The 13,204-nt window shown below is 47.1% G+C and overlaps 1 protein-coding gene across 1 annotated transcript in view; it reads right to left on the reverse strand.

Moving 5' to 3' along the window:
- LOC126070914 (mucin-16-like) overlaps window positions 1–13,204 on the reverse strand; it is a 106,505-nt gene that overhangs the window by 58,378 nt on the left and 34,923 nt on the right. Inside the window, exons 13-23 of the mRNA XM_049875244.1 lie at window positions 12,522–12,688; window positions 12,124–12,191; window positions 11,335–11,507; window positions 11,189–11,224; window positions 10,857–10,904; window positions 7,974–8,095; window positions 7,544–7,611; window positions 3,129–3,301; window positions 2,729–2,764; window positions 433–557; window positions 118–185 (exon numbers count right to left, since the gene is read on the reverse strand). Of these exons, the coding sequence (XP_049731201.1) occupies window positions 118–185; window positions 433–557; window positions 2,729–2,764; window positions 3,129–3,301; window positions 7,544–7,611; window positions 7,974–8,095; window positions 10,857–10,904; window positions 11,189–11,224; window positions 11,335–11,507; window positions 12,124–12,191; window positions 12,522–12,688 (1,084 nt within the window). The remainder of the gene's footprint in view (window positions 1–117; window positions 186–432; window positions 558–2,728; window positions 2,765–3,128; window positions 3,302–7,543; window positions 7,612–7,973; window positions 8,096–10,856; window positions 10,905–11,188; window positions 11,225–11,334; window positions 11,508–12,123; window positions 12,192–12,521; window positions 12,689–13,204) is intronic.

The following is a 13,204-nucleotide window of genomic DNA, read 5'->3' on the forward strand; positions in this document are numbered from 1 at the left end:
GCAGCTGCTATCCCAGGCTTGGGGCTGGAAATGGTTAAAGTGGGAGGGCCCACCCCTGGGAGCCTATGGGTAGAGTCCTCATCATGCCTGGGAGGCCACCTTCTCTGGAGGTCTCACCTGAGGGAGGTTAGTCTGCAGCTGGAGTAGAGAAGGCCAATACTGGTGTTCTTGAACAAGGGCTTGAGCTGGAGAAGAGAGGGAGGTGAAGAGGAGGTCTGAGAAGACAAGGGTGGGGCAAGTGTGAGGTGGGCTGGGCAGGCACCAGTGTGTGGAGCAAGGTTGAGGTGGGCAGAGCTGGCATCGGCTGGGAGGTGGGGTGAAGTGAGTGGGGCAAATATCAGTGGGCAGGGCTTGACTCAGATGGTGGGCAGGAGGAAGGTGAGTGGGGCAGGCATCAGTAGAGGGCCTGAATGAGGTGGGCAGAGCTCTCACCAGGTGCTGCAGAACCTTCTCCGTGGTATTGAACTTCAGGGAGCCTGGGAGATGCATGTCCTCCACGTAGCGCAGGTTGGTGATGGTGAAGTTGAGGGTGAAGGGCACCAGGACATAGCTAGGGGCTACGGCAGTGGAGAGAGAGAAGAAGCCATGCCCTGAATCAGGCCTGTACTAGACCTGGTGGAGGTGGGAACTGAGAATCTCCATCCATCTCTGTGATGGGCAGTGTGTTTACCTCTGTTGCACAAGGCCAGAATGTCTCTTCTCAAAATGGAAAACTTTCTTTAGAAAGATGCTAGTAATAGTAATGATAACCATAACCATGAAAACAGCAGCAATGATACCAGCTGGTATTTGGCAAGAGCTTACTCTATGCTACACTCTGTGATAAACAGTACCTCCTTTAATCCCCAAACAATCCCATGAGGTGAGTTCTATTAATTAGTGCCAATTTACAGAGGATGAAATTGAGTTTCAGAGAGGTTAAGGTACTGCCCAAGGCCACACAGCTCCTTAAGGCACAAGCTCAGGCTCTGGAGTTTGAAAGACTTGAGATTAAGTCCTGGCCGTCTGCTGGCTATGTAAAAAAAAAAAAAAAAAATTTTTTTTTTTTTTTGACCCCAGAAAAATCATGGAGCATCCAGAGCTCCATTTTCTGCCTCTCTCAGATGAAGAAGTAATAGCGCCTACCTGCTAGGGCTGAAGTAAGATCATACATATAAAGCAAGGTTGCTGGTACATGACAAACAATCAGTGAATGCTGGTGTTCCATGTTGTCATTGCTGATATTAATGTTGTTTACCTCTGCTTTCTCTGCTGACCCTCTTAGTCTCTGTCCCTTCTGATTTAGGCTTGGATTGCCCTGTTCTATTTCCTGTCTGTCCCTGGGGGGCACAAATAGTTAATGCACATGGCTGCTAACTGAAAAGCTGGAGGTTAGAGTCCACCTGAGGTGCCTCAAAAGAAAGCCGACAGTCTACTTCCGAAAAAACACCCGTTGAAAACCCCATGGAGTGCAGTTCTGCTCTGACACACATGGAGTTGCCATGAGTTGGAGTTGACTTCATGGCAACTGGTTTTATTTCCTTTCCATCCTAAAAGAAGGTGAAGCTTTGGGCACTGTCCCAGAATGAACTGCTAGTTCTGGTCTCACTAACTGACCCCCCTGGACCTCCTAAGGGCTAGGGACAGAGAACATGGTCACAAGCTGCCCCTAGCAGGTCACCTGGGTAGACTGTCAAAATGGTCACAAATTCTTCCCCTCCTTGCATCTATACCCTTGCAATGGGATGTTACAGCCCCTTCCATTCAGAGGTGGGTGTCTATTTTTCCACCTCTTGAATCTGGCCTGGACATGCGACTTGTTTTGGTCAATATTTTATTTATTTATTTATCTGGTCAATAGGATAAGAGAAATGTGACACAGTTAAAGGCTGAAAGGCACTTGTCCTCCCTGCTGCTGAGAACTCAAATGACCATCATATGAATGAGCCCAAGCTAGCCTATTGGATGACAGGCCACATGAAGGAGAACTGAGGCACTCCAACCAACAGCCAAGCATCCCCTAGAAGCTGAGGCACCTAGCCGACCTGCAGGTGACAGCAGACACATAAGGGAGCCCAGCTGAGACCAGAGGAACTGCCCAACTGATCTGTATACTAGTGCACAGTAGTTAACGGTTGTTTTTTAATTCACTAAATTTTGGGGTTGTTTGTTATGCAGTAAAAGCTAACTGATACAATGCCTTAACAGAAAGCAAAGGATTGATTAAAGGGACTTAGTGCTCTAGTCTGGAAGTGTAAACCTGGAGTCACAGGGCTCTCTAAACCCAGGCATGGAGCTGCACTGGTCCATGACAAGGGAGTGGTCTCAAGGGCTTATGCCCCCCACCATGTCCCGTTGCTTTAACCTGCCTGTGCAAACTCCATTTGCTCTTCTTACTGCCAAGTACAGAGGCATGTGGGTGGGAAAGAAGGAGACATGGAGAGCAGGCTCCTACCTGTGGAGCTGGAGAAAGGGATTGGAGCAGCAGAGGCTCCCGAGGATAGTGTGACAGTCACAGCAACTGAAGAAGAAGCATCAGAAATGGGAATGATGCAGCCCCAGCACCTTGGAGGTGTCATTGACGAGGGGCCCTGACACCCAGCCTGAGTCACAGAAGGCAGAGGTTGGGGGTGTGTGACCAGGGCCCTACAGCTTCCTAATCCCCAGGGCCCTCGACTGTGGGGGGAGGGACCAACTACCCCTGCAAGGGGAAATGGGACGCAGGGCCTTCTGGGATTTGAACACTTACCATTGGGAATGGGAGTCCAGGCTGGTCTGGTGTAACCTGCAGAGAGTAAGGTAAGAGTGAGGTGGAGTATTTGAAAAGTTCAGGGAGGAACGGAGGGGCTGGACCATCGAGGAAGAACAGATGCCAACGGGAAGGCCCCAAGAAGGTGTCCTTGAGTCAGGGGGTCATATCCCTTCCAGGTTCTGGGTGATGCCTCCTACAGCCCTTTTCTGACTTCCTGTCTCTATCTCTCTGTGGCTTCGCACTTGGTGGGGAAGCAGCAGATGCTTACAAAGGAAAGAGTGAGGAGAGAGAAATCTAGATGCAGACAGGGATGTATCCTGTGGCCAGAGCTCAGCAGCAGCAGCAGCAGGACCCTGCTAGGGAGCAGGAGAAGACCCCTATTACTACCACCACTCACCATTGACATAGAGACTGTCTCTGTCCAGAGTGTAGGGGCCCAGCCGGGTGATGCCATGAGTCTGGTGGCTCAGCTCCCAGTAGAGCCACTCTCTGTCCAGCCCAAGGCCTGTGGGCTCAGAGTGGTAGGTGCAGACAGCATCCACTCCAGTGGCTTCTCCATCTTTTTTGGGCCTGGGGGTGGGGAAGGACAGAGGGATGCAGACAGAGCCGCACCCTTGACAGGGCATCCTTTTCTGAGCCCACTTGCGTATGGATGCCTGCTAATAAGCCCTTTAGGCCCAGACATGAGCCACCCACAAAAAAAGGGACATCTTTGAGCTACGGAAGACCAGAATGCACACTTTAGAGTCAGATGACTATTGATTCAAACCCTAGCTCTGTCTTTTTTTCATAACTGCACATCTTCCCTGACTCTTGGTTCTCCTACCTGCACAGTGTGAATAATGCTGCAGCCACTTGGTTCAAATGTTGTGGGATTCAGAGATGATTGATATACGTACCCATCCCTGGTGCCAGGTACATTACAGGTACTCATTAACTAACTGGTTAATTAAACAACTATTCCCAGGCCACCCCCAGTCCTTGGAAAGACTGGATAGCGGTTTGAAACGGAGACTCCTTAGCTCTCAAAAAGCTGAGCCAAACTGATTTCTGGACTTGAGCTGCTGAGCGTGAGAAGATGCAGAACAGGGGCCCCTCACCTGCCACCCACCAGCCTCTTGCATTATTATCTCCCAGGGGCAGCAGGAAAAACTGGGCCTGAAGGCGTGGCCTGAGATGCCAGCAGGTTGCGCTGCCAGAGAACATTACCAGGGAGAATTGGAATGGTCTTTGCACCTCTGAAGGGTGGTAATGACCTTGAGCTCAGCTGTTTGTAGCTCTCGTCCTGTTGTTAGGTGCTGTTGAGTCAGTTCCGACTCATAGCAACCTACATACAACAGAACGAAACGTTGCCTGGTCCTGCGCCATCCTCGCAATCATTGTTATGCTTAAGCCTATTGTTGCAGCCACCGTGTCAATCATCTTGTTGAGGGTCTTCTTCTTTTTCACTGACCCTCTACTTTACTAAGCATGATGTCCTTCTCCAGGGACTGATCCCTCCTGACAACATGTCCAAAGCATGTAAGGCATAGTCTCGCCATCCTTGCTTCTAAGGAATATTCCGGTTGTACTTCTTCCAAGACAGATTTGTTCATTCTTTTGACAGTCCATGGTGTAGTCAATATTCTTCTCCAACACCACAATTCAAAGGCATCAATTCTTCTTCGGTCTTCCTTATTCATTGTCCAGCTTTTCACATGCATAGGAGATGATTGAAAACACCATGGCTTGGATCAGGCATACCTTAGTCTTCAAGGTGACATCTTTCAACACTTTAAAGAGGTCTTTTGCAACAGATTTGCCTAATGCAATGTGTCTTTTGATTTCTTGACTGCTGCTTCCATGGGTGTTGATTGTGGATCCAAGTACAATGAAATCCTTGACAACTTCAATCTTTTCTCTGTTTATCATGATGTTGCTCATTGGTCCAGTTGTGAGGATTTTTGTTTTCTTTATGCTGAGGTGTAATTCATACTGAAGGCTGTGGTCTTTGATCTTCATCAGTAAGTGCTTCAGGTCCTGTTCATTTTCAGCAAGCAAGGTTGTGTCATCTGCATAACTCAGGTTGTTAATGAGTCTTCCTTCAATCCTGACACCTCTCATCCTAGAGACCTGATAATGGTGCAATGCCAGTTGTGTTGCCTGGTGACATTGCCTCTGATGTAAATGACTTTGGTTAGTGACCTGCATCTTGTTCAGGAGGACTTTGAATGGGCTTCAATACCTGACAGGAAGCTATAGCTTTTGGCTGCCCTGAGTACATTGACCCTGATAACTGGGCTTCTCCCTTGGTTCTGTATATTTCTATAATGATATCAGATCCCATAAGGTATAAGTCACTATTATGCTTTCAAAGTACCTATGTATAAGCACTCATAATATGAACTTAGAAACAGAAATATGTCTACCTTTGTAGTTTGAAGTTTTCTAACATTAACTATAAGTCATTAGAAACTGTAAGCCATGAGAAAGTTATTTAGAAAAATTCTGAACTTAGACACAGAAGCATGGATGTGCAGCAACCATTAAGTTGACTTAGACCTGACGTGCTGTGATAAAGAAGATAGCTTCAGGGGATCATCCAGCCTCCATGGCTCCAGAAAGTCTGGAGTCCGTGAGAATTTGAAATTCTGGTCTACATTTTCCCCCTTTTGATCACGATTCTTCTACAGAATTTTTGATTAAAATGTTCAGCTATGGTAGTCGGGCATCATCCAGTTCTTCTGGTCTCATGGAAAAGAGGCAGTTGTTTATGGAGGCAATTAGCCACACATTCCATATCTTCCTCCTATTCCTGATTCTCCTTCTTCCTCTGTTGCTCCAGGCAATAGAGACCAATTGTTGTACCTTAGATGGCTGCTTGCACACTTTAAAGACCCAAGGCAGCAAACTAGGAGGTAATCTTTAAACCTTACACCAAAAATATCCCCTGAAGTCTTCTTAAAACGAAACAAATGTTTAACTTAACTAGTAAAAAAAACAATACCTGCTTTGAGCATTATGCACTTTTATACGGGATCAAGTTGACAACAGCAACTGGAAAGATTAGATGGAATCCTTAGGGTACAGTGACTTTAAATTAATTGGGGAAGAACAACTCAGAAAAGGTGGATGAGGATTGATGCACAACTTGAAAAATGTCATCAGTGTCACTAAATTATACATATAGAAACTATTGAATTGGTGTATGTTTTGCTGTGTATAGTCTCAGCAACAATAAATGAAATTTAAAAGAAGAGGACACAGTTAACAGAATAGCATAATTAATCTTTGTAAACTATCCCTGAGACATAAGCATAAACACCCTCCCTAATCTCTAACCTTGAAGAAAAGATGTGTCATTTGGCTCATCTCTAACCCTGGAGAAAAGCCTTGCTAATCTTTGACATCACACTGGCCCTTATTGTGTGAGACCAAGGTGAGAATTTCACATACAAATCCTGAATTTTCACTAACTTTCTGAGAGAAAACCAAAAACCAAACCCATTGCCGTGGAGTCTGATTCATGGTAACCCTATAGGACAGAGTAGAACTGCGCCATAGAGTTTCCAAGGAGTGCCTGACAGATTTAAACTGTCGACCTTTGGGTTAGCATCCTGAGCTCTTAACCACTGTGCCACCAGGGCTCCCACTGAGAGAAGACAGAGGCAAAGGGATCTTTCTCTAGTCTCTTTCTGTCTCTGAAGAACCAAAGCCTGCTGAGACTCTGTCCACCAACACCAAATTCGGACCCTAGCTGCAAGGAATGTCCACTGAGTTTGAGCCATGGTTAAACCTTCATCCTGATACCTCTCATTAAAGGTAAAAGCCTGAAGTCTAAAGGTTTGGACTCTTGCCTTTGAACTAACATTGTAATTGTAACCATTAATTTTGATTCTCTACTTCTGAATGACCGTCTTCCTTGCATACCTTGGCAAGACTACCCTGCAATAAACTAAATGAGTTTATGCATGAAAAACCTGAGCATCTCTCTATTAATTTCTAAGACAAAATCCTCCAAAACACCCTTGAGGGGCTGTTACAAGAGATACCGGTTTGTCTTCGGAACATGGTGTGGTTCTAACATCTGTCCCTTGAGGTCACATTTCCTTGCATACGAGTTGTCACTGGGAGGCCAAAGAGAATAGCCCTTGAACTTCAAAGAGGGTCCTGCTGGCCTGCAGTTTCCTGTCCATACCCTTCTAAGTGCAATGGAAGCCATGCACGGCCTATTCAAGCCTTGGAAGTCTGACTGTCTAATTGGATTTCCGGTGACTTAGAGAGGGCGTTATACAGGGCCAGCCCCAGGACTGGCAACAGGGGAGGCAGGCAAAGCACCTAGGGCCAACGTTAAAGGAGGGGCTCACTATCAGGGTTGTGCACATGCAGTGTTGGCTCCTGTTATGGACTAAATTATTATGGACTGAATTTTGACCCCCTAAAATATGTGTTGGAGTCCTGTTTGGGGATAGGATTTTCTTAGTTATGTTAATGAGGCCATATTGGTATAGACTGTAGCCTAAACTGAATCACTTCTAAGTTATAAGGAGCAGCACAGATGCAGACACGGGGAAGCTCAAAAGTGGAAGATAGACACCACATGAAGATTGCCTCCTGAACTGTGAGAAAAATAAATTTCTGTTCATTAAAGCCACCCACTTGTGGTACTTCTGTTGGAGTAGCACTAGGGAATCAAAACAGCCCCTGAGGGTGAGCACCTCCTTAGAGTGAACCCTGGGTGACTCCCTTGCCTTGCCCTAGTCCAAGTCCTGGCCACCCAACCAGCTAACACCTCATTACCCCTCCTAAGGCAGGACAGAGGGGAGCTCTCACCTCAGTACGGTCAGCCTGCAGCCAGTGTAGAGGGAACTGATGCTGCTGTTGGTGAACAAGGGCTTGAGCTGAGGAGGGAGTGAGTGAATGAAAATGAATGTAAAATTACTTGTCTTAAAACAGTAAATAATTTTAATAAAACAACCGTTAGCTAATCCACCAGAATACCTCATTAATTCTCAAAAACAACCCTATGGAATAAGTGCTTTTATTATCTTAATTTTATAGATGAGGAAACAGAGGTAACAAAAGGCAAGGTCAGGGGTCCAAGGTCTCATAGTTTGTCAGTGAGAGTGCCAATTTTTGAACGTGGAACTGTCTGCCTGTTGAGCCCGCCATTTTAAGCATGCCAAATCCCCAGAAAGTATAGCAGGCAGATTCATTGAGGGTGGGGAGGAAGTTGGAAAAGGATGGTAGAGGGGGCTTTCACCAGGAATTGCAGGATTGACTCCGTGGAGTTGAACTTGGCAGAGCCTGGCCACATGTCCTCCATGTAGTGAAGGTTGGTGATGGTGAAGTTGAGGGTGAAGGGCACCAGGGCTGGGCCAGGGACTGCAAGGGGATGAAGAAGAGTAAGAGAAGTCACGCCCTAAGTCAGGACTAAGTAATATGTAGGTCAAAGAGCCCTGGGCACAAGCCCTGACTGCTCAGGTTGTGTTGGAGCCCTTGGTTGGTTGCGTTAGACATGGTCCCAACTGGCCACACACCAGAAGTGGTGTGTCTGGATTAGAATGATGTGAGAACAGGTGACAAGTGGGGAGTCAAGGAGCCCAAGCTCGTCTTGGCCTGAGCCAGTTCCTTCCTCCCACCAAGGCTCTTTTGAAGACCCTCCCAGACAAGTTCACTCTCCAAGGTCTATAGGGCAACTTGCTGAGGAGCATTTTGCAAAATAAAAAAATTTCCCCCAGTTTACCAAATTTATTCATTTAACAAGGCTTATAAATCCCCACGTGTATCTCAGTTTGCCGTACTGTGGTGGCTTTCATGTTGGTGTGATGCTGGAAGCCATACCACCAGTATTTCAAATACCAGCAGGGTCACCCATGGTGGACAGATTTCGGAGGTGCTTCCAGATTAAGAAGAAGGACCTGGAGGTCTACTTCTGAAAAAAGTGGCCAGCGGAAACCTTATGAACAGCGTCAGAACATTGTCTGATAAAGTGCCAGAAGATGAGCATCTCAGGTTGGATGACACTGTGGATTGACACAGTGGCTGCAACGATGGGCTCAAACATAGCAAGGATTATGAGGATGGCACAGGACCAGGCAGTATTTCATTCTGTTGTACATGGGGTCACTATAGTCAGAACCGACCTGACGGCACCTGGCGACAACAACATTTTATAAATAATTCCTTTTGAAATAATCTTATTGAAGAGTATAGTTAAAGCAATCAGACGAAGTTAGACAATGGGACCAGGTACTGCCAGATACCTGGGGGTAGTTGAAAGTTAGTGCCATGGGGGAAAAAGATGGAGGTGCCAAGTAGGACTACTCTAGATCAAAAGACACTAAAAGACAATAATCTAATCAATCTGGGAAGCTTTATTTGATCCTGGTTTGGAAAAAGCCACCTATAGTAGGGGGACATATGGGGAAATTTGAATATAGACTGCATATTAGGGTGATACTAAGGTATTATTGTCAGTTTTAAAGCGTGATAATAATATAAAAGCTACTTAGGACAATGTCCTGGTTTTATGGTGATTCTTGCTGAAATATTAACTGATGAAGCATCATGATCTCTGCAACTTTAAAAAGATTAAGAAAAAAATTATATCTCTATACAGTCAATAATTATACCTACACTTAAATGGGGTCGCCATAAACCAGAATCAGACTCTACCGCAACAAACGACAACAGCAAATACACAGTTCTGCTATAATGCTTGTTTTGAAAATATCACTGTTTCAGCGAGCGGGAAATATGAGAGCCCAATTTGAATTAACATCACGTGAATCTCGCATTGGCCTATGCACAATTTCATCTGGGAGACACACTAGACCAACGCTGGATGAAAAGAGAAAACCACGCGCAGTAGCACAGAGCCGGCGCACTCTGCAGTCTCTAAGATCCCGCATGTTAGGAGCTACGTTCACCCAAGTCCGGGTTCTGACAGTCTCACAATTTCAGATCAGCCTCCTGTCTCTCCACAATGACTCCCCTTCTGCGACCCTTCTGACATCAGCTCTTTTCAAGGTGAAGTGCCATGTTTAGTGTAGTATTTATGTTAACCATTTAACATGTATAAAGCTGTGCTACTATTTCCCTATCTTTTTGTGTGTCGCTGACGATGTTTTTGAGTGTTGTGCCCCGAGTTCCATTTTTCCCATAAACCCTGTGGCTTTCACTGCACTATTTTGCTTAGTGTGGTGATTTTTAGGGGCACATATGTCCCATTATAGCAGAACTGACTATGTATGAGAAGCAAATAAAACTAAATATCAATTACTGACAGAGAGATGTACTATTCTTTCAACTTTTCTATTATATTTGACAATTATAATAAAATGTTGGGGGAGGAGGGACAAACACACATGAAGTATCCATGAAGTATTGCAGTGATTCCATAGCCTCAAGACTTTGACAAATTAAGCATTCCTTAAAATGCTGCTAAAATGACTATATTCATTGGACGTAGTCGGGTGGATTATGTATATCCACAAGGAACATACTCATAAAAATACTAGCAAGAAGAAAAAAGGCATATCTATTCAATATATTCAAGAAGAATATTCCTTAAAACAAGCTGTTGTTAAACTGGGTAGCTGGGTAAACTGGGGAATTGATTCTCTACTCAGTTGGCTTCTGGCAAACTGTCCATAGTCTCAGTGACTGTCTGCTTTCCAGCCTTCTGGGGGTTCAGAAGGAGCCCCGGTGGTGCGGTGGTTAAGTGCAGTTGTTAACTGAAAGGTTGGTGGTTCAACCCCCCCAGAAGCTCCATGGGAGAAAGGTGTGGAAGCCTACTTCTGTAAAGATTACAGCCTTAGAAATCCTGTGGGGGCAGTTCTACTCAGTCCTATAGGGTGACTCTGAGTTGGAATTGATTCAATGGCACATAACAACAACAACAGGGTTGGGAGATGATTTGAAGACCCCTGAGGTTTCAGATGCATGTTAGGTGAGTACTGGGATTGGGACTGGTATTCAAGAAACCCCCAGGGACCTAGGAACGTCCTGTCAGATCCATCAGGAATAGCCTTGGCTGCCCTGAGAGATGGCACCATCTGTCCCTCCTCCTGCCTCCTGTGGTTAGAACCCAACAAGAATTGCAGAAAGCATCTTCAGCAAGGCAAATTCTTACCTGTAGAACTGGAGAAGGGGGTCAGCAACCCTGCAGAAAGTGTGTCTACCACAGAAGCTGGGAAGAAAAAAATGAGAGTGTTTGGGGTGGGGACCCCATCACCTTGGAGGTGCTAGGGAGGGGATGGCCACATCTGAGGCTTTTCTGGCCATGGGTTCCTGGTCAAGGAAGCTGGAGGTGGGGTGGGGTGGGGTGGGGTGGGGTGGGGTGGGGTGGGGTGGGGTGGGGTGGGGTGGGGAACGGAGGCAGTGTTCTCCTGGCCTTTTCCATTCCTAAGGGCTGAGCCTGGTGCAGGTGGCTCACAGGGGTTGTGGAGATTTCTGAAGCCTCAGAATACTCACTTCTGGGGGTGGTGGCTGAGATCTGGTGAGTGTAACCTGAAGAGGAAGATGGAGAAAGGATGAAGGTGAGAGAGAAGAGAGAGGGAGGAATGGTGAGGAAGGATGTGGGGTCTGCTGAGCTTCAAGAAAGGATGGCATTCCCTCACCACTAACGTAGAGACTGTCCCTGTCCAGGGTATAGGGGCCCAGCTGGGTAACCCCACGGGTCAGCCTGCTCAGTTCCCAGTACAGCTGCTCTCTGTCCAGCCCTTGGCCCTTGGGGTCAGGGCGGTGGGTGCAGATGACGTCCACTCCGGTGGCGGCCCCGTTTTTCTCAGGCCTGGGGAGGGAAGATGAGATGACAACAAATGGAACCCCTCAGAGAAGGGTCCTGAGATCGTGGGGGCAAGACAAGAAAAGGTCAGAGGAAATGAGAAGCCTGGTAGACAGGTGAGAAGCCAGAGTTAGATTGTCTGAGGGCACCAACAGCTATTCAGCCAGGGACTGTGAGCAGTCATAGATGGGAGATTTTTATTAAACTGAAAGGCTAAAATCTGGATTTTCATGGCATAGGTACTGGAGAGCTCACACATGAGGTGGAAAAAAGGCTGGGATTTGGGATTAAAGCCAGTGGAGAAGGCACCTTTGTCTGGATAGAATAGAATCCCTGGGGACAGAATTTAACACCCAAAGGAAATGCCCTCATTGTTCAGGAGAGGGAGTGTGGGGTGGGAGGGGTGACGAGGGAGGGGCTAGTCCTGCTGATGGGCTCTGCAGAGCCTGAGGGCTCTGGGGGGCCCACCAGGAGATGCCTTGGTCCTGGAGCCAGTGCCTCCTGGATTCCACCTCCGCTGACTACACTGTATCAGGCAGGGCAGGAAGAAGGCGATCCAGACCTCTGGGGCCTAGGAGCACTTGGGGTAGCCCTGGCCGGCCATTCTATCGGGAGGCCTCACCTGAGCGAGGTCAGTCTGCAGCCAGAGTACAGGGGGCCGACACTGGTGTTCTTGAACAAGGGCCCAAGCTGAGGAAGACGAAGAGGGAGGTAAGTAGGAGGGCTGAGGGGATAGAGGTGGGGCAGGAGTCAGGTGGGCAGGCATTTATGTGTTGAGGGGACCAGCATCAGTACCCATGGCAGGGTTGACATCTGTTGGCGGCAATGGCATCAGTGGAAGGGGCTGGTGTCATTGGCGAACATTTGCTTGTAGACTAGCATCGGCACATACAGCAGGGTTGAGGTGGGAGGGGCTGACATCAGTGGACGAGGCATAGCCACCGTGGGCGGGGACGGAGTGAAGTGGGCGGGGACGGGGTGAGGTGGGCGGGGACGGGGTGAGGTGGATGGGGCTCTCACCAGGCGCTGTAGGATCTTCTCTGCGTTGTTGTACTTCAGGAAACCCGGGAGAAGCATGTTTTCCTTGTAGTGGAGATTGGTGATGGTGAAGTTGAGGGTGAAGGACACCAGGATAGGGCCAGTGCCTGCAGTGAGAGTGGGAGAGAGACACCCACTGAGCTGACCTCCTATTCAGGGAGCCCAGCCTGAGGTCTTCCATATGTGTGTCTTCAAGCCTTGAGGTAGCCCTTCCTCCAGAATGGGGAGTTTTAGCTGGGAAGGGACCGCAGCCCAGACATAAAATGGGGATAATAATACTATTATCTGAAGGATTTGTCTCAATGCTTAAATAAGTCAAAATTCAAGTCAAACACTAACTGAGGGACACTAGAGTACATGTGAAAAATTGTACCGTGGAAGTCAAAAGACCATCAAGGAGAAAGCAAATATCACTGGCTCTCTGATGGGGTAAGATTCCAGACAGACATCCTCCGTACCTGGGTTTTTTACTCATATTGGTTCTTGGACACCCACTGTATTGAGTTTTTTGTTTGTTTGTTTTGTTTAAAGAAATGCTCACATTGTATTTTTATCTGCCAGACCCTGTTCTAAGTGTTTGACTTGAATTTTAACTTATTTAAGCCTTGAGACAAACCCTGTGGGTGGAGGTAGTATTATTATCCCCATTTTATAGATATGGAACT

The sequence above is a fragment of the Elephas maximus genome, chromosome 3 (assembly GCF_024166365.1).
Source record: "Elephas maximus indicus isolate mEleMax1 chromosome 3, mEleMax1 primary haplotype, whole genome shotgun sequence".
NCBI lineage: Eukaryota > Metazoa > Chordata > Mammalia > Proboscidea > Elephantidae > Elephas > Elephas maximus.